This window comes from Diplotaxodon limnothrissa, linkage group LG7 (assembly GCF_057381915.1).
Source record: "Diplotaxodon limnothrissa isolate DT_005_m linkage group LG7, D_limnothrissa_male_GT1.1, whole genome shotgun sequence".
In the NCBI taxonomy this organism is placed as follows: domain Eukaryota; kingdom Metazoa; phylum Chordata; class Actinopteri; order Cichliformes; family Cichlidae; genus Diplotaxodon; species Diplotaxodon limnothrissa.
The window spans coordinates 13,330,977-13,352,235 of record NC_140602.1 but is presented as its reverse complement, the minus strand read 5'-3'; the positions used below and the strand labels follow the sequence as shown (position 1 = coordinate 13,352,235).

At 43.7% G+C, this 21,259-nt stretch overlaps 1 protein-coding gene across 1 annotated transcript in view; it reads right to left on the bottom strand.

The window, feature by feature from the left end:
• Positions 1 to 295: 295 nt before the first annotated feature.
• Positions 296 to 21,259, bottom strand: part of roraa (RAR-related orphan receptor A, paralog a) — a 188,538-nt gene continuing 167,574 nt past the window's right edge. Inside the window, exons 3-11 of the mRNA XM_085359229.1 lie at positions 11,880 to 11,965; positions 10,148 to 10,289; positions 6,765 to 7,160; positions 6,004 to 6,125; positions 5,766 to 5,898; positions 4,677 to 4,784; positions 3,579 to 3,689; positions 3,274 to 3,386; positions 296 to 2,874 (exon numbers count right to left, since the gene is read on the bottom strand). Of these exons, the coding sequence (XP_085215355.1) occupies positions 2,710 to 2,874; positions 3,274 to 3,386; positions 3,579 to 3,689; positions 4,677 to 4,784; positions 5,766 to 5,898; positions 6,004 to 6,125; positions 6,765 to 7,160; positions 10,148 to 10,289; positions 11,880 to 11,965 (1,376 nt within the window). The 3' untranslated portion in view covers positions 296 to 2,709. The remainder of the gene's footprint in view (positions 2,875 to 3,273; positions 3,387 to 3,578; positions 3,690 to 4,676; positions 4,785 to 5,765; positions 5,899 to 6,003; positions 6,126 to 6,764; positions 7,161 to 10,147; positions 10,290 to 11,879; positions 11,966 to 21,259) is intronic.

The following is a 21,259-nucleotide window of genomic DNA, read 5'->3' as shown; positions in this document are numbered from 1 at the left end:
AGATTTGCTTTCATTAATCGACTTGGCTGGAGGCCCTTTAAGGACACCAATAATGTGAAATTCTGAACAACTCTGTGATGAATTTTCAAATCGGAATTTTCAACCACTTCTCATGGAACGTCCCTGAAAAAAAAAAGAGAGAACGATAGAAAGAAAAAATATCTACTAAACTATAAATCTAATGAATTCAAACAGAAAAGCACAGAAGAAACTCTTCCCTGAGGGGTGACAGCGCAAGGCATTAACGCCTCGCGCAAATTGCACGGTAGAGGAATGATAGTGTGCAAACAAAAGGAAAACAACAACAAACAAACAAACAAACAAAAAGACAAAACAACTGGATTCAATGTTACAGACAGACTGGTGACAGATGTGTTAACATGCTTTGTCGGGTTTCTAAAGGGATATCATTTTTTTCTAGTCTTTTCTTTTTTTGTTCTTTTTTTTTTTTTTTGTTCTTAACGATTTTTCTAAAAGCCGCTACTGAGATTGCTGGAATGTCTTAGGAATCCATTCTACATTACAGACGAGTAGACTGGAAAAGCGGAAGCAACGACTATTGTTTGGCACATCCAGGGTTGTTTCTTTTTTCTACCACTTTACTACCACACTGACAAAAAAGACGCACTCAACAAAAACAGAAGCACAACAACAAAGCATTCTGAAAATAGCACTTGTCCTACCATTTTTATGCTTCTCCCCTAATCATACGAACAACGGCTAGTCTAATTATTGCAGGGATATAGTTAAGTGCTACCTGACATCTTTTTCTCTCCCTCGTTCTCTTTCGTGAGTTTATTAACCAAAACAAGTTACAAAAATAGAAGCTTTACAACCAGACAAGGCTTTGAATATTCACTTTCCCTTCACTGTTTCTTCTGTGTCCTGTCGTGGCGTTGCCGGGCTGAGACTGCGGTGAGAAGGCAGATAAAGACGCTGAAAATGTTCTTACAGAGGCTCGTAAATGTGCTTTTTAGGTTAGACCCCGGGGTCTCTTGCCATTAGGCTGTTAACTCGCTTGCTGTATCTTTATCTTCCACTAGATGGAACAATTGGATTAGAGACTGCATGTGAATTTCCCAGTCCAACCACATGGCTATTTGGGTTGATTTATAGCCTTAAAGAAAAATGTACAGACTTTCACAGTACAATGAGAAGCAAATGTTTAGTAAAAAAAAAAAAAATCCCCAAAATCTGTCACCCGAGCACACCTAAGTTTTCTTGTATTTTCAAAAACTTGAAACAGATGCCATGAAATCCAGATCTGTTCACAACAAAAACAAAACATCACCGCAAGGTTGTTTTGTTTTGTTTTTTTGTATTATTTTTTATGTTTGTGCATGCTCCCCTCAGAGGAGTATCACAGCTACATTTTGACAGGCGTCGCACTGGCAGTTGTTGCGAAAACAAGCGACGGAGTGTCTTTAACCTGCCTTCTCATCCACGCCTCTTTTGTTCGCCAACCGGCAGCCACGCCAGCCACCCTAACAGACATCCCATACGCTTCCAGTAGACCAGTAACATCTGCAGCTCCCGGGACTAACCTCTGCATCCATGATTCAACTTGTATTTCTTGTGCACATGCAACACATCACTAGGTAAATATACAAGTCTTAAATTAAAGAACGGTGTAAATAAAAGTGCCTTATCAATTCAACAATTAAGAATGGTCTAACTACTAATATCATACATGTTATTTAAAATAGATTCTATAAACATTACTTTTTTCTGTATAGTAAGTACTTATGACCATATACCCTGTAGTACATTATAAAACAGGTGGAATGGACCCTTTTCATTGTATTGGCGCCCTGTGCTTCTCCAGGGCACCTGTCCAGAGAAGGATTAATAGCAGATGGCCTTACATGGTTTCACTATGCAACAATGGTGGATGGAGTCTTTGACAACTTAAATCATTGCGTTTTCATTAGAATTACCAGAATTCTAGGTTTCTTTTTTTTCTCTCTCTTTTAAACGATTGTCCACAGAGAAGTGCCGATTGCAACGCCATGCCAATGGAACCTCCCTCGAAGTCGCCGTGAGTTTTCATCCCAAGCACTGCGTCATCCCAAACGACACGGCTTGAGCACAAGAGAAAAGAGGCTGAACTTGACCAAAGTGTGCGCGTTTATCTTTTTTTTGTTTGTTGTTGTTGTTGTTGTCACTTTTTCTGCGTAAAAAGGTGACAGCTTTGACCATGGAAAGAAAGCAGAACTGTGTAACCTGGGAAATAATACTGATGTGGTCATCCTCTAAATGAAGAGGTCTTCAGCTTTTCTTTTCTTTTTCTTCAAAGGTGTCTCATTAATTGTTCATAATGATTAGAAGCCAGGTGTGCAGATTAAAAAAAAAAAAAAAGGGAGAATGATAGGGGGTGATGCAGTTAATCAAGTGAAAACAACGACGAATGAAGAGAATTGGGTTAGAAAAGCGCATAAGAGGGTCAAGTTCAACCAAACAGAAATGATTTGTTCCTATCTCCTCTTCATGTCCCGTGGGGTGTCGGGTCCCACAATTCTTACAAAGAGAACTAGATTCAATATGGTAAACCTTGACAATCAACTCCCCAAGCCCTACCCTCCAATGTAAAAGAAGAAGTTGAACAGCGTGCCATCTGTCCGCTCTGGTGTGTGCAGGGCACCAGTAAAGTGTCTCAGATTCCTCCTCCACATTCCCCTACGGTGGGCACACTGGCACCTGGCAGGGTTGCTACCCGTCAAGGGGAATGGACTGCTCAAAGTCTGATCCAAACAGCTCCTTGTATAACGGGGGGAAGTGGGCACGCACAATGTCTGGGTATATTGCTTTGAAAGCTGTAAGCTTCTCTGTATGCCTACTGCACAGCGCCCGCAGTGTCGACACTTTGCATATCAACTGTGGAGAGAGAGGAGACAGGCTGTTTAGATTCACAGGGAGGCAAGGACATGGAGCAATGGTAGTGAAAAACATTCCTCCCTACAGTGTATTCCGTCTCACACAGGGGCAAACAGACTTGTAAATATTGAGACAAGCGCTCAGGCACAAGGAAAACTTGACACTTTATATTAAGGAGCCGGTGTAGCTGATAACAAAGCATATACTGATAAAAGAGGTATTTCATGTCACATTATGAATGTTTCCTCCGAAATCTGGGTTCATTTAATCTACTGGGGTTAAAAATGTTTCAAGGCCAGTGGATAAAGATCCTAAGCAGTGTAAGATTAAATTGCTACAACAGCAGGGAATTCCAGCTTTCGGGGATAACGGATGAAGTGTGTTCTGTATGCACTGTACCTTTGTAAGTATACCGTCCTCTCTGTGGTTCTTCTGCAGGACGTGCTGGAGGGCCAGTTGGATCTTCTGCTGGAGTTTTTCCACCTTCACCTTCTCCTGCAGCCAGGACCGGTCTGGAAGGAAAATAGTCACATCTTTATGTGGCTGTAAAACACATGTGGGGCTCTTCAAAGCCAAACACAATTCTTGAAATGCAAGATTTTAATTATCAGAAAAAAATAGGACTGCAACAGTGTGTTCATTATTGTGGTGAATGTATGTTTGCCTTTTTTTCCCCCTCTCTTTGCACCGTGAATGACACCTACCAGCAGACATCAACACAAAGGCGGAGAACAGGGCGATCTCATCCTCAGACAGGTGCATAGAACACAAGTTTTTCCCAAACTCGAAGACGGAGCTGATCAAGTCGTCACAGCCTGCCGCAGCAAAGGACAGAGAGAGGGGGCTTAGGATATGGAAGACCAAAGAACAACATTCACTCTTGATCTTTATTGGGAGAGAGGCACACGGGGAGGGGAGAGGAAAGGGGGAGAAATGAAAAAGAGCGGCGTGCTGACAGCACATGGGAGCGTCTTAAGCAGAACAGGCAATGCTTTTACTGAGTTTTGCCTCCCAGACGAGTCACTTTTGGCAGTTGGGTGGCGTTATGCAAGCCAAAATGAGGTCACTATTGAGGCTTTTAGTTAAATCAATTATCGGAGATAGAGAGAGACAGGCGGATGCCACGGCAGCTCGGGAAGCCCATCACTCTGCCTCCCCCACTGTGGACCTCTCGGCACAGAATTCATAGGACACTGGTATAGTACACACACATGCTCACTCGTATACAAACACAATGATAGTGAATGCAAACTCACAATGAGAAACAGAATTCTCCACTTTTTCAGCCACTATGGGATGCATTTACATTTTTTTTTTTTGTCAAAAGGTAGCTGGAAAAATCCACGGCGGGACATCTTAGCAGTAATATGGCAGTCTGACACAAATTCTATTTGCTTTCGCCTGAGATGTTTTATGTCAGGCTATCAATGATAGTTTTGATAGCACTCTCCCTAAAGACACTCCGTCTGGCTTTATTTATTCCACAGTTACAGGAGCCATATGCAGCAGAGCCTCACTAAGATCTCTGTTCTACCATAAATAACCGCTGAAAAGACAGCAATGCCAGGTGAGGAAGGGATGAGTGTTTGCTTCGAGGCGTTCAGCATTGTGCAGAACAGAACAGCAGACTCTAATTCTGGCTGTTACAACAAAGAAAGGAGTAATACACTGTAAAAAAAACAAAAAAAACCAACTAAACACACTCACACAAACACAGCAGCACAAAAATACACACATGCACAGTCATTCAAATGCATGAGTGCACACGCGCACACACACGTGCCTAAACCCACTCCACTTACCTAATGACTTGAACACATCAGGTCCAGCATATTTTCCATCAAAATACACTGTGTTGTTTTGCGTGTCAAAGGCACGGCACATTCTGACAAACACAACTTCCAGAGAGCCTGTGGAGACAGACAGGAATAAGATGCTGAATCTGAGCTTTGTTATTTCTGTTTTTTTCCTTTATCCCAACAGTTACACATCAGTCAGCCATGCAAAACACATGATTTAGCTTTGTGCTAATCTTCTACAATATGACTAACACAACCACTTTGAAATAAAGAAGCCTGCTGTCAGAGTGAAGAAAAAAAAGCCTCTGCAGATGAAAACATCATCGACAGAAGGCTATTCTTCCATAATGACATGCCTGATAAAAAATTGTACTCCATTCATTGGTGACAGTGCTTATTCATTCAACCTTTATTTAGATAGATAGGTGTTTATTGTGTTGTATAATTTGCACCACTCTGTGGGAGTGGATAAGAGGATCAAGAAAATGTAACTGAAGCCATTATTGCCTCCAAGGGAGATGCTACTGTTTTAAAATGTCATGTCTGACAAGGGATCTCGCTCTGTATTTCGTTACTCGTATGGGCTGTGCTAATGTAAAGAAACACCCAGGGAAGGACCCGGGAGAGCTGTTTGTTTGCTGGATATGAGGTAGATGTGTGTCTGTATTTGTCTATAAATATAGGTGACTGTGTGCAAAGAGCCATAGCAGGGTTATATATACACAATTCTGTGAGTGCATCCTCTTAAGAGAAGTTTAAACAGACATCGCTGATGCTTGAGAAAAGGAGAGAGAAATGGCGGCAGGCATGATAGGTATTATCTGAGCTCGGGAACACATGACTTATCTAATGCTGTGTCTGCCTTTGTTATGTATGTAATGAACGGAGCCAAACGGGGAGAGACAGAGACGGTGAGGGAAAGCAGGCGGGGTGGGGTCTCCTCTCTGTGACACTGTCTGTGCCTGTGAAGAAGAGGGCTTTGTGCAGTCAGGTCAGCTACGCCCTTGTGACAATGCCAGAGGAGAGGGGTGGAGGGGCTGGTAGTGGTGGGTGAGTTTGACGGCAACAGGCCATGTTGACAAGCTGTCATACCTGCTTTCAGCAGCACTATCTGATCGTTCTGACACAGCTCCATGAAGCCGTCGATGCGCTTGGCAAACTCCACCACATACTGAATGGCCTCTGTTATTTTGATAGCGCACAGCTGCCACATGACTTCCCGGGGCTAAGAACAGATAGGACAGTGAATGGGTTATCTACTTTAAAACAATGATTCTGATTACTGTAACTGCTGTGGAGACCCAGAAAGGCACAGCGGTGGTAAAGATACCTTGTTCTGGTAGCTCTCCACCTCCTCTTGCAGGAAAGCCTGCCAGGTCATCTGCTGCAGCTCCTCTCTCAGATACTGACATGTCTCCATGTGTGACTTAGAAATGTTCTGGGCCAGGTGTTCTGAAACACAAGCAGTCACAAAGACGGAAGATCACAGTTGAGATTCGAATGTTTCTCACAAGGCTATGTGAAAGTGAAGACCTCACTGATGAAATATGCCACAGGAAAAGAAGATTTATTTACTGAGCCTTCGTGAAGGAGGAGAGGCGGATACGCGTGGGCTTTTTTTGACTGGGAAAAGGCTTGTTGACATTTCCTTTTACTGCCTGCAGGAAGCTCATAGCTTAAGGTTGAGGGAAAGCCAATCTAGTTATGACACAAATGCATGGAAAGGAGGAGGGGTGCCACGTTACTCACTGAAACAAAGGTCACATTTTCTCTGAGAGAAATATTGAGTATAAGAATTTAAATGGTTTTGAAAACACATCTGTTAAAAGGAGTTCCTAGGCACAGGGGAGCCTAAAAAAATGATTTCCCCAGACGCCTGCCCTGCTGGATCCTGATTGGCCCTAATTAATGGAAACTAATTACAAAAAAGAGGCTCTTTTAATGAGTGTTGGAGATGAGTCTCCAACCTCCTGCTATTTTAAGCAACCTTTGTGTCGTTTGCCCCACGGTTGAGTTGTTCCCCCCCTCTCCTTCATTTTGCTGTCTCCTTTTGCCTTTTGCCTCTCCCTCTCTCTCGCTGCTGCTCCTTACCTAGTTCAGCCATGGACACGGTGGGGGAGGTTTCTCCATTGGTGAAGGAGCAGTAGGGGAAGAAGCCAGAGCCTGGGGCAAAGTCGCAGATGGGCTCCGGCTTGATGCCGTTGATGTCCAGGCCTGACTGGTCAGGAGATGGCTGAATGTCCAGGTAGAAGCTGCTGACAGCCGAGTCTGGTTTGCTGCCATCAGGAGTATGACCATCCATGTAGCCGCTGAGGTCATCGTGAAGCTCCGTGAGGCCACTGGCAGAGAGGCCGTAGCTAGGTGTGAGTGGCTCCGCCTCCCCAGGCTGTTGTTGGTGGTCACGTTGCTGCTGCTGCAGCCGGTGCTTCTGGACCTCAGCGTATAGGCTGTCTCGCTGCTTCTTTGACATCCGACCAAACTTCACTGCTGTAATTAGCAGGACAAGACAAGTGTGAGACTAACAAAACACTCAGAATTGGTGGCACTTTCTATGAAGGATCTTTGCATCAAGTAAAATAAATGTACTAAGTTTAATTTACTTATTGTATTCACAGTCAAGTGATTGTGAACCACTACTAGTTTTACTAGCGGGTTGGGCGTACATAGAATATCACTGTTTTTTGAGAATCAGTGTTTTATCAAAGCACTCTCCCCCAAATGCCTTACATTAAAGTAACCAATTAAATAGTGAAATAAATAAATATATTGTTAGTTATTTACCAGTTTTGATCTGATTTGTACTGTTTTGATTTGCTGTAATTTACAGTCGAGCCACTTTCTCCCCTCTCCTGTGCTCTCGATTTCACCATATGCATGCTGTGTCAGGCAAAAGCTTGCCTACACTCAAGCTGAAGAAAACTTGCATTCATTTCAACACTTCCCCAAAGCAGTCCATCTAGGAGAAAACACTCAATACGATTATTTTTTCAAACCTAGTAAAAGATTTTAAATTATATGGCATTCTCTTTTGCCTCATCTTTAAGTATACTGACACTTGTCTCTAGGAAATACAATGGAATTGCACAGACTGAGTTTTCTCACACGTTTGGGAATTTTTTGGGAAGAAATTAAAGTCTTAGGCAATTTAATTACCCTTCATCTATAAACTGTGCTTTACTATCAGAAAGCAGCACACCATATATTTTAGCCACGGGTTATTCCCATTAATTTACAACATATTTTTATCTAGGGGGGGATCAGCATTAATTATATTGATTTAGAGATTATTATGAGCAGCTTCACAAATGCAGAGGTAAAGGTGGAAAGGAACCAGAAAAGCTTATCAGACAATCAAACAGCCCAAGTGTCTGCCTCCCACCTTAAGGTTTCCAGACTAAACATTGGTTCTGTGAATGAGACTTCTTGGCCGGTGTTCTGGGGGCCTGGCAATAAGTCAGCCGGTCACAGTGTGTGTATGTGTGTGTGTATGCACAGTGGAAAGTGAGTGGAACAGCAGAGAAGAGTTCGGGCAGATGGGCTCTGGTGTGTTCAGTGAAGGTAAGAGTCACCTTCTACTGTCCAGAGTGTGTGTTTATACATGAGTGTGTCTTCATACGTGCATGTAATAATCAGAGATGGGCAGTAACGCGTTACTTGTAACGCGTTACTGTAATCTGATTACTTTTTTCAAGTAACGAGTAAAGTAAGGGATTACTATTGCAAAATCGGTAATTAGATTACCGTTACTTTCCCGTAGGAACGCTGCGTTACTGCGTTACTAAAACCGTGATTTTTTTTGCGAGAATGTCTCATGACAGTGACGTAAGCAAGTGCGACGTTGGTGACAGCAGCTGTGTGCAGATCAACAATGGATAATATATCGAGTGCGGGAGAGAGTATGAGCGTGCAGCGTTTAAAGCGTGGAAGTACTGACCTTACTTTGAGTTTGATTCCATAAAAAGTGACAAAAACATTAGCGTCCATCGTGCGTGGGAAGAAAACTTCTTTTTACAGCGAAAAAAACCCCTAAACTTCCGAGCAAGCACCGAGTAGCTACGACGTGATGGGAAACTCACAGAGACACTCGCGCGGATTCTTCAACTGACCGCAGCACACCTACACCAGGGTAACCCTCCGCCTACCCTGCTCCTGCTTTACAGGTGAAAATAGAGCAAAAGGACCGCTGAGTCTTTGACTTTATTTATTTTCTGCTGTGTTTTACTTGCATCTGTTTGAAAGAGTGAGTGAAAACACAAAAAATATTTTATTTTATGTGCTGGAATGTGTAGAAAATAGGTTTAAATGTTAAACTAATTTATTCAAGTCAGAGAATGTTGCATATAATTAAATGTTTTGCTTGATGCATAAAGTTAAAAGATTAAAACTGATAAAACAAGTTAAAAAAAGAGACTTTTCCATTTGATTACATTTTGTATGATGGATTATGTAGAAAAAGTAGAATTGGGCTGAAAGATCTATCACTTTATCACCTCTTCAGGTTGTAAATCGTGTTTTTAAAAAGTAACTAAGTAACTAAGTAACTAAGTAATTAATTACTTTTGAAAATAAGTAATCAGTAAAGTAACGGGATTACTTTTTTGGGGGAGTAATCAGTAATTAATTACTGATTACTTTTTTCAAGTAACTTGACCAACACTGGTAATAATGTATACTGGATAGCTGCGCACACGGTGCTAATGCACTTCTGTGTTAATTTAATAAGTGTGCATGTGTGTCTATGAAGTTGTACCAGTCTCTTCGCTTGTACTCCGTTCAAGTTTTCACATGTCTGTGCACATCCCTCTGTGCCATTTACAGAAAAATGGCATGGCTCTGCTCTGTTCTGATAGAATCTCTTAAGCCCAGTCTAGTTTGGACCAGCCTGGCACAGCAGGAGCCCCTCTGCACACACCCCCACCTGTGTGATCCCATTACTGCATCTCAGCTGCAGCAGGACTAATGACAACCTCTAACAACCTTGTATTTCATCAAACCTAGTTTCTATCACAGCAACAAATTAGGCCCACAGACATAGTGCTCACCTACTACTGGCAGAGAATGAACACAGACTGACAGCTTAACATGTTCTCGTGCCAAGAATTCCTTTGGAAATGTCTGTTGTACCCCTTTGAGAATAACGACATTATCTCATCTCATTCCTACAGATTTTCTTTGTCTCTCCAGCGAGATTCAAATACACAGCTGCTAAAAGATATAGACTGACTTGATAATGTAAATTAGAGCTGCTTCTCAGTAAGTTTGATATTTTCACTGCCACAAGGAAGCTCTTTTTGCTCCCTTTACGGGGAGGTCAGTGTCCAACAGTTTCCCTGAAGCATCGATCCAAAGGCGGTTTAGCGGAGCACACGTTTGCCCACACAGGAGCCTGAACCGGGGCTCTTCACATCTCACCACTCACCATGCCACCCTGCTAAATCCACCCACTTGCTTCTCCTCTTCCATAGAGGACTTACCATCTCGTGACATGCCCACTGCCAGGCACTTCTGCAGCCGGCAGTGCTGGCAGCGGTTGCGGCTTGTGCGGTCGATCAAGCAGTTCTTCTGACGGGGACAGGAGTAAGCTGCATTGCTCTGCTGACTCCTCCTGAAAAAGCCCTGCATTAAACAGAGGACAGACAAGGAAACAGCTCGGGTTACTGGAAAAACTTGTGTGAGTGAAGTCGTGTTTTCATCTCGAAGGATCAATTCATGCCCCATGTCAATAGCATAGCCGTAGCTCAGGTTGTAGAGAGGTTTGTCTGCTAATCATATGGGTTCAATCGCTAACGTCCTCGACATGCTGAAGCTTCCTCGCGAAAGTCACTGAACTCCAAGTTGCTTCAGATGTGTGTGCGTGAATAACAAACATGTAAAATGCTTTATAGAACCAGTAAGGTTAAAAGGTGCTCTGTAAAAAGTGATCTGTTTACCACTGTGCTTAACATATTACTCATTGACCGTGACTGTTTCCAAGTGGTGTTTTTTTAAAATTATTAATATGAAATTGATACATAACAATACTACCGTGACTATATTTTCTACTGTAGTATCTTAGGAGTGCTGCATTTCAACCGTGAGTACAGCATGAGGGTGTTGTGTTTGGGTAGGAATGATAACAGTGGATGGTTATTAGTGTTGATTAACGCAGCACTGGCATGCGCGGTGTTAAAGGATTGTGAATGCACACCGACCGGATTCCTCATCCTTTGACTTAATGAATTGATTCCAGCACATCATTAACATGCCCCACTCTACTGCTCCATACACATATGTCTTAATTAGCTGCTCATTGGCTGTTTAATTACAAGAAAACAGCTGACAGCTGCCAAGTTGCTTTATAATAGAAGCCATTATGGAAACCGACTAAAACTGCCAGTGACAAGCAGCACTCTTTAATAATGCTATGATTTATGGTCCAAACTTTTGTACTCGCACATATCATTAAAGGCCTCTCTGCCTGGACTAATTAGCAGTCATTAAAGATAGATTTCAGCAGTTTATTCTTTAGTGTTTTGTCCCTGCAAGCTCCTATGTGAGGGAGAAGAGTGCAGGAAAGGAAACTCTCTCTGTCCCTCTCTTGTCTGCCTCTCTCTCCTTCACACACACACACACACGCGCACATATTTAACCAGGAGCAAACAGCAAAGGTGCAGGCTGGCTGAGGAATGCTAATGATGTGCCTGGTGACAAGCATGGGGACAAGAATACACTCTAAGCACAAAATTCCTCTCACTGTGAATGGTTGGTGCATTTGAAACAGTACAAAAGGTGGCTTCAATAGAAGCAACACACTGTAGCAAACAGCCAACAATCTGCTATAATTCAAAGCACTGTGCTTTTGATCATTTTATTTCAAGAAGAGCAGGCTGCAGCAAAAGCAAAAACAGCAAAAGACACGTCCCTGGGAGGGAAAGGCAAAGCAAGGCAGAGGAATGACTTTGTCCTACTAATTGTGGTTTTCTGTGATGTCCTCTGCGGTGCTTGACCACTTTAATGATCACACTCCGCGTGTCTTTGCTTTGCAGTCCCTCTCCAAATCGTCGCAAAACTTCAGCAACATTTTCAAGTGTATTTTTTCCTCGCAAGCAACTTTCGGCACTTCCCCGGCGTTCCCAGTCTTTCCTCTTTGAGCTCTTCTGTCCCTTTGCGTGCACGCAGGCACACTACCTCCCTTGGCACAAACGGGTTCGGTCTCTTGATGCTTACCTTACAGCCTTCACATGTTATCACACCGTAATGGATGCCTGATGATTTGTCTCCACAGATCTTGCAGGGAATTATTTCGATTTGAGCTGCGGAGAAGAAAAGGAAACGAAAGAAGAAGAAAAAAAATAAATAAAAACGTTGCTGTCACAAGTCACCGTACAACACCCTCACCATGGATCCATGTCGGTACATGAAAGAGCACCGTGCTTCTAAAAACATCTCATCCGATGGCTTTTGAATCTTCACTTCCACACAGCATTAGCTGAATATTTACCGATTTGTAATGTGTGTCTGTGTGTGTGTCTGTGTGTAAGCAAGGAGGCCATTTTAACTCCTTACAAGCAGCAATGTAAACAGAGTGTCATTTTGGATCCTAAACACAACCTCTAGAAGAAAAGTTACCCATAATCCTTAATGTACAACAGGAGCACTAATATTGGCCTTGTATTACGGCAATGACTCATTTAGCCACACGAGGAGATGTTTTCCTCGCTGGAAAACTTGACTTCATGAAGCCTCGTATATATTTCAGAACCATAAAAAACCCAGGAGTAAATCCACCGTGGCCACAAAGAATCATAACATGCCCGCTGTGCTGCAGGGAGCTGTGGCAGCGACTGCATGTGCACCTCTGTATACGCTACAGGGTTCAGTTGCGGTTTGGCTGTGGTGTTGTGCTGTTGACAGGCCTGTGATTCACCCGCCTTAAGAGGACAAAAGCAACGAGGGGACAGGCCTCATCCATCGTTGGCCTTCTCCTCAGGAGCCAACCACAGGGCAACACAGCAGAACAGACAGAACACACAGACATCAGAGACACAGAACTCCCAGCTCGTCCCACTGCTTTCAGCTTTATCACTGCAGCCACTGATGCAACCATCCCTCTCCACCTCCACCCCCACCCCACTCCAGAGATCTCTATCTCAAAGCCCTCCTCCACATCTCTAGCATCTCAGTCCCGCCATCCCAACAGTGCACTACAGCGCCAGACAAACGCCACTATCTGATCTAAATCGAGGAAAGATCACCGCAGGATATTTTCTCACAATCTAATGGTTTTTGGGATTTTTTTTTTTAACTAACCAACCTGGAGCCAGCCAATCACGGTGCAATGAGTTGTTGCAGCACAAGTCTATACCAATTAGTGGAGGAATATTATGATTTGTCTTGCAGGGATGAAATAGAAATTATAATATTTTAAAATATAGTGGCACGTTCACAGTGTCAAAGTATTACATCAGCCTCACCCCTCTAACAAGGCCTAACTGTCTACTACAATGCCTCAGGTCTCTTCTAAAGACAAGGAGCTTTAAATATCCCCTTCAACACCTTAACAACCAGCCTCTTTAAACTAGTTTGATCACATCAAAAGTACTTTTGTGGGGTTCAATCCAGAGATCCCTGCCCATTTTAATCAGCTGCCTACGAGCCTATAATGTGTCATGTGGATAATGTCCTTGTCCCGGAGGCATGCCCGGGAGAGGCCCTTAACACACAGACTCTAATCCACTAACCCGGGAGCCACACTCTATTCATTCAGGAATCTGTCTGTTCTCCTCGCACTGCTGGAGTCAACAAGACCAGCCATGTTTACTTGGAATTAGCCTACATTTTAGCAAAACGAACAAAAGGGAGTGGTGGAACATGCACAATTAATTCTCCTCCAGACAACACCTCCTGTGATTTGCGATTCTCACATACAATAGAGGGCACTGCACCTCATCGGCCCGGATTAGAGTGAAATCCAGGCAGGAGGCGGGCTTTGACAACCTAACTGAGAGGGTTAATTCATAATTAATCTTCTCCTTACTGTGCACAGTTACTTGTTATTTGATTTAGGTCTATCTCTGTATGAGTGCACTCTATTGTTTGTTTTTGTGTTCTCCCCGCATGAGCATTAGCAGTGCAGTGTGTTTCGACTCCTTTAGCATTTTCAGCCTCATTACTTACATAATTTGTTCTGACATGCACTCACAACAACTGAAGCGTGCTGTAATTATGACTAGCTGCGGTTATGATGAACTAAAGGTTGTAGCGGCAGGCCCCAGCCATTGGGTGGCAGTGCAGGGCTGTAGCTATGGTTGTCTTGCCAAGTTAAGCCAAGCTTCCACCCACCCTATCCAGCCCACAGGCTTTTGGCTCTGAGCTCCAGCCTCTGATAGCTTCAGGCTTAGGCTGCTGCTAGCTTCCCCCACCCCCACAGCATAGCTGTGAGATGCCTTCATCTCTCCTGAAGAAGCGGAGCTGGCTGGGCGCTCACTCAGGCCTGACAGAGGCTGTGCCACATCAGGTGAAAGCAGTGGGAGTAGAGACACAGGGGTGCCAGGCTAGGCAGGGCATACATTCACACAAGCATGCCTCACATAGCCCTATCTGCAGCATGAAGGCCCTGAGTGCACACAGTCTCACTAGCTAACACTCTTCTCCCTCCACCGCTGCACAAGCCCCTAGATGTTCAGTGCACTCAACAATAAAAAGGGTTTGTCTCTGGACCAGCTGAGACAGGCTCCATAGCTTCTTGTAGGAGAAAAGACATCACTTCGAACATATAGTTATTTCCACGCTAGGCTGAGCTGCTTTCATAAAGAAAGGGGTCAAGGAGAAGAAATGAGCAATGGCACAACGGAGATCAAATACACCATGAAGTCACCTAAATCATCAGTCAATATTTGCCCCTTTGAGTGACTGGTCATGAGGCCCCTAAGCCACACTTCAGACAACTGAGGATGATTTGAACTGAATTCACAGAGGGGACCCAATCAAACAGAAAGGCCTACACTTATAAGCACTCCCAATCTGGCAGTCAATATCTATTGACATGAGCTGCGGTGTTAACTGCCTCTTGGTGTGAAACAGGCAGCTGCTGGCTCGCTTGAGCTTGACCGGTGCAGTGCCACTGATCCCATTCACCGCGCCTGCCTGCCTGCCTGCCTGCCTGCCTCTCTGCCTGCCACTTCCCTGTCAGCCAGCCTTGCCTGCTCTGTTTACGACATCAAAGCCAGGCACAGTTAGACAGGCAGTCATGCTAAAGTCCATCCCAGCAGCCCGCTGCTCCTCACAGCACTGTGAGATGGCCTCTGCACGCAGGACACTTCAGAGACACCTGCTGAGATGCCAAGATTACGTTTGAATCACACCACAACACAATCTTATCACGGATAAGACCATGAGTGTCGTACAGCGTCTCAGGACTGTATACAGCATTTGCAGCGAGGTGCGGGTGGGCTTGGGTGATAGGCATGGCAAAGAGAGCAGACAGTGAAACAGAATGTTAAAGCTTGTTCTTTGTCTGTCTGTGTCTGAGCAGTTCAAGGACACTGATTCACAACACTGGCAGGCCTTTTGAGAGGATGACGTGTCACTCAGAGCACATGTACAATGGGGCAGTGAGGCCTCCGTATGCTCACTCGGTGCCCTTCACTGTCTTCTTCACAGCCCTGAGATCATCAGCCCCTTTATTAAAACTTCAGCACACATTAACAAGGACCAGGAAACGATCATTCAACTCTGACCGCTCATAACAATTTACAAAGTCCACGCTAACAGTTTACCGAGGCTGCTTACTCGCTGCCTAACCACTGAGTAAGCAGCTATTAGCAGATAAAAACACATTCGCCTGCGTGATGCAAATTTAAATTAAAGATGTAAGGAATGATGCGCAAGATTCTATCAAGGTGAAGAATAAAATGACTGCTGATGAAAAGAACAAGTAAGTGTGCACTGAGAGGACCTGCTCATGGTATCAGATAGGGCTGCGCAATATGACCAAAATCTCATATCCCGATATAAGACATTTATCGTCCTGACAACGATATAAATCACACGTTTTTATATCGTCATCCGATATATATCGTTATATCGAACAGCCCTAGTATCAGATATAGACGGTATTCTTGTCAGATGTAAACAAACCATTAATTCAGGTAATTCCTCGTTTTTTTCTCTCCATATTATTCACTGTAGCATGCGGATAAAAAAAACAACCCATAGAGCAACTGAAAATCCTACAGGCTTGTGCCAACATGGAAAATCACTACTAGTCAAAATCTCCTGGCTGTTCCCACTGAACCCTTGGACTACTGACATAACGTTGACGGATTAAGATTATCCCTTACATTACAGACCCATGCCCGGGCCACCATCATAATGCTGAGAGCTTAACCCATTACTCGATTGGACCATTAAATCATTTTCCCATAGCCTTCATGTGATAGATGTGTAGAATAAATTAGGTTTGAAACCAAAGCTTCTACGCTGCTCCGTACGGGAATAAAATATTTCTTTTTGTTTTTTTGGGGGGCTCATTTACAATGTACACCACTCTGGGGAAAAAAACCCAACAAAAAAACCCCCAAACATTGGCTTCTCTATGTGTGACAGCCGTGTTGTGCTGACAGCTGTCAATGACAGAGTGACGCAAGCCAGCGGGCTCATGTCAGAGATTATGTAAGGAACTGGACAGGGCACAGCATTATGAGCAGATTAGCAAATTCTCTCCCACACATAACAAAGTGTGCTAATATATTATCTTTCTAAAATATTTAGCAACAAATCAAAACAAAAGCTTATGGGGATATCGGCTCCCAAGACAGTTATACAAAGCACATTTTCTTACAGAGCCTTCAAACGCGGTCAACACGCAAACACCAGAGGCACTGAACTGTCTGGCAAATGCGCACTAAGCAATGTTTCTCCATCATTATGCGTCTATTTATTTTCCTTACATGAACTTCCCATTTGGAAATGGAGATCAGCTGTCGGTTGATAAACAGAGTCTTCTCTGAACAGATTCCCGTAACAGTCAGATCGAGCTGTAGAGCGACGACAGCCTAACAAGAGATGGAATCAGAATTCTGCCTCTTTTTATCTGCCAGGGCTCGGCTGTCATGTGAAGTCACACGACACAATACTTTTTTATTCCCATTTATGCAGCAGAAGAAAGGTTATTTGAATGTCAGTGGCAAAGGACAGTCATGGCACGGAACACAGGCAGAATAGTATAAATGTGTTATTTGTTTAGGGATCGGAGGCAGTTGGCATATTACCATAGTGCTGTTCTAATGGCATTTACTGGTCGGCAGCACACACGCATACACAAAAACAACCCACAAACCTGCAGACCTAAACTCTATATCATCACTGTGAAACAGCTTCTATTCAACCTATAAATATACACAAGTCATCAAAAATATTTGGACCAAAGGGATTAGCGTGAGGAAGGACATAATTGACACATTTTGATGTCTTTATGCTGAGTTTTGCTAATTCCCCCCAATCATTTAGCTGCCTAAGCTGTGATCCCACTTCACTAGAGACCAGCTATATCTGAAGACCTATTCCAGTTTCAAAAAAAGAAAAAAAAGAGGGGGCTCTTTAAGCCCTTCCCTATTATTCCTTCATAGAAGTGCAGTGACTTTAGCAAAGCTCAGGTCTGGACCATTGCCCTGGGCTGCTTTTTGGATGAACTCAAGCATACATCTCTGTGTTTGTTTGTGTGTGTGTGTGTGTGTGAGGCCTATTAATATTTAACACTGCCCAACTCCAGATGCCTGTACAACACAGCAGTGCTTCTCTCTTCATGTATCTGCCTGTATTTACTTGACTGTTTTATTGAAGTGCATTCTGACACCCTCTATGAAGGGGGAGCAGGAGAGAGGGGAAGACGTATTCCCAAACCACAGCACAAGACATCTCTCTCCATGTCTCTTTCTCCACCGGCGTAACAGTAATTTGGGCACTAATTTATGTGTTGTTGTGACAAAGATTGAGGAGCTTCCTGACTGGGAGTCTGCTTTCCTGCACTCTAGGGGAAACAACAAAAGCCTGGGTTTACTGAGCAGACGAGCACCATGAAGGGTAGCATGTGTGCGGCGCTCTTTTCCCCTCCCTTGTCTTTCCCACCTGAGCTCAAATCTCCCCCCCCCACACCCCATCACTCTTTACCCCCTCTATCCATCTTCCCCCCACATATTCCCATTTCGTCTGCAACTGTAGTGACAAGTGAAGTTGTGCCTCGGTGCTGGGGACCAGAGGGCACGCCCCTTGCGTGCACGCAAGCGTGTGCACATGAGCATACATGTGTGCCTCGGAGAAAAGCTCGCGCTGTTTGCTTTAATGACAAAACACAACCGGTACGACAGAACTCACTTATATATTGAGCCACAAAAAAATGCATCACAAAGTTGCAAAGTATTTAGTTCATTAAGATCGCATGTCATCCATCCTTGGTTATTATGACGTATATAAAAAATAAAACTCGAGTAAATGTGCATTTTATGCTCTACTCACACGTTCTGCAGCAAGTCATTGGGATGCATCAAAAGTCAAAATCACTGAGGCTCAAATCACACAGGGCCAACTGATGGACTGGTGCAAGAGCTGCTGGTTGAATGATTTGGTTGAGGATCATGTGATGTTTGGAGCCTGCATTCTGACCACTTCAACTAAAGGGGCAATAGTTAAAGGCTCGACTGTGGTACAGTGCCTTAGTTAAGCACCTCTCAGTCCCAAAACTCCCTGCAGCGATGGCAGCCGAGTAGGCTCTTCCAGAAAAAAACTCAGGAATATATAAATAATGAATCTTTCAAAAATATCCACTGCAATTACACGCGGAAACCTTTACATAACAACAAAGAGTCTTGTTCCAGTGCACCAGGGGAATTTGCTGCTGCCACACTGCGACACACCACAACTTCCTTCCTCCTATAATTGCTGTATTAGTATGCGTTTCTGTAAGACAACCAGGATTCTTCTGGGCGTTCTGAATCGAATCATTCTGCTGTTTCACACAAAGAAATCAAAACATACACTCACACGTGCGTTTTTCGACATTTAAAATTTTTTTTTGCTCACTTCAGTTCATTAAACATTGGGGGTGAAGCAAAGATGTAAAGGGGAAAAGAGGAGGGAAGCTGGAGGTCCCATCTCATGCTGCTGCTCAGGGTCAGTGGGTCAGAGGCACACAGCCAGAACACACATGCAGAGCAGGCTGAATAGTTCAGCTGACAGTAATTGTCCCTCTGTGGTCTGCTTAGGAAAACATGTTTCCAGACAACGCGGACTGGCTGCACGAGCCAGATAGTAATCACGATCTTGATTTGCTCCATCGAATGGGGAAGCTCGGCATAAGCCTCCAGATATGGCTCGAGTCAGTATTTCCACTGGAGCTGACATCAGCTGAAGCAACCTCTGGGTAGGAACACAGCACAGCAGTGTTATAATACAATATCTCTTCAAAAATTAAATAACATAGAATAAAATCTCAAGAGAATCCACACTGCAAGTCACCCTTTAAAAATAAAGTCAAATTTTTACTATTTTATTATGCCGTGCAAGACCAAATTAAACGGCAGATAATATTACAATACCAAGATTTTTTTTTTATCCCACTACCCACAACCTGAATTTAAAAAAATCCTTTTAATAACATTTGTTGTGACTGCCACATTTGTCAGCTGCTGGTGCTCTTTACCGACTCCAGCGGCGGACAAAGACGAACGCTGTTGAAACGAACCAAGATAAAAGCACATGCTTTCGCCGTCTTGTGACAACGTGCTAAAGAAATGTCAAAGTAAATCCCAAAATTAAAAAGTCATGTTGCCAAAACATGTGTAGGGCTGTTTGTCTTTGAAAGCTATTTTAGTCTATTAGTTTAAACAATGAATGCTCTGCGTGGCATCTCCGTTACTCAACAACTTTCGCAGCAGGGCTGATGAGCACTACCTCTGCCATTCTGCTTGAAGGTCTTTGGTTTTCATCAGCTGAAAAAGAGCAGGCAAGGACAGGGAAGATGAATGACATCAATGGCCAGCCGATACTTCCAGGGACGTGTGATTGAGACAAATGAGCCTTGTTACATTAGCTGGGATACTGAATCCTGCTGCTCAAAGATCCAGAGCTTGATAGAGCTGAAACTAGAGGCACCCAACCTTTCTACAGATCACCGGTGTCATGGGGCCCGAGAAGAAGAGCTTTCTCAAAGTGCCTGCTTCGCTGGGCTCACTCCCCCCCTCCCCCCCCCCCCCCCCCCTTTTTCTGCTTTTCTCTTGGCCCACATTTGCTTTGCTCTATTTTATACCAGTGCACCCACACACACAAACACACACAAACATTGTGGCTACATGGCCTTCAAAGATTATTTTGGCCTTTTCTAGGTGTAGATGAAAGTGAAATACAGCCATGATCTAATCTATATACAATACACTTGAGCATTAGTGTCTATGAGCACTTCCTTCATTCATTATGCATTCCCACTGCTACTAAATGCACAAAATGATTGCATTGACATTGCAACAATCCAAAATATATTTGCATTGTTGGCCGTGATAAGCAGACTGAGGCAATGAATTTTAAGGGTTCTGCTTAAGTGTGAGCACACTGCTGTGTCACTTTAGTGGTAATCATGAATGCAAGCGAGCGTCAAGTTACACAGTATCTGACAGGCTTGTAGGAAATTAGGTGTATATTCCATTTATTTATATATATATATATATATATATATATATATAGTAGTGATATCTTCTTATAATTCCTGTGCATCTGAGCCCCACAGTTAGAGACTATACTTCTTCCCTTAAACCCTCTAAATATACATTTTTGAAAATACACTGCCACTGAGCTCACAATCAAGTGAATTAATTCCGTTTTTGAAAAGCTTACATTTGTCCCAAAAAAGGGGTTTTCAGTCATTTTTGCAGAATATAAAAATAAAATCTGCGATAATCTCTGCACTGACGGTGGAGGAGCTGCTGAGCAATTTCACCGTCATCCTCCTTTCCTCTAGATGTAACAGACCGTATGAAAGGCATTCCTAGACGACAGGGGTGCACAAGGAGTACCTACTGCCACACAGAGTTCATAGACTGCTTACAGCGTGTGAGGCACATTTCCCCCCCACACTGCTGTTTTCATAGTCCTACAAACACTGGCCTGGTTTTGTTTAACATGGCAGGATTAAGCAGCCATGCGCAAAGCATGCTTCCCTCCTTGCACACTTTGCTTACAATGGAAGGCCTGAGCGCTCTTTGCTACCTTTTGGTGAACCAGCTTCCCTGACTGCTGGTGCTTTGGTGCTCTAATCCCAGGCAAATAAACAAGTGCCAAGATTAATGATTGCATAAACGCGTCCCCAAAGCCCTGGAATAACAGTCGGCTCTTCAGCCTGTTCTGCTGCCATGCAAAGGCTCTCAGAGTCAGCTGACAACCTGTATATCCCTCTTCCCTTCCTGCTGCCTCAAAACAGCCAGGAATCGTCTGTGCTTTGTTGCTTCATTAGCGACAGGAAGCTGTCAATATTTTCTACATGACGGGGGTACGCAACGCTGCACTGGGAGGATGCGTCTATGCTAGAGCATAATAAAGGGTCCTCCACAGTTCTTAAG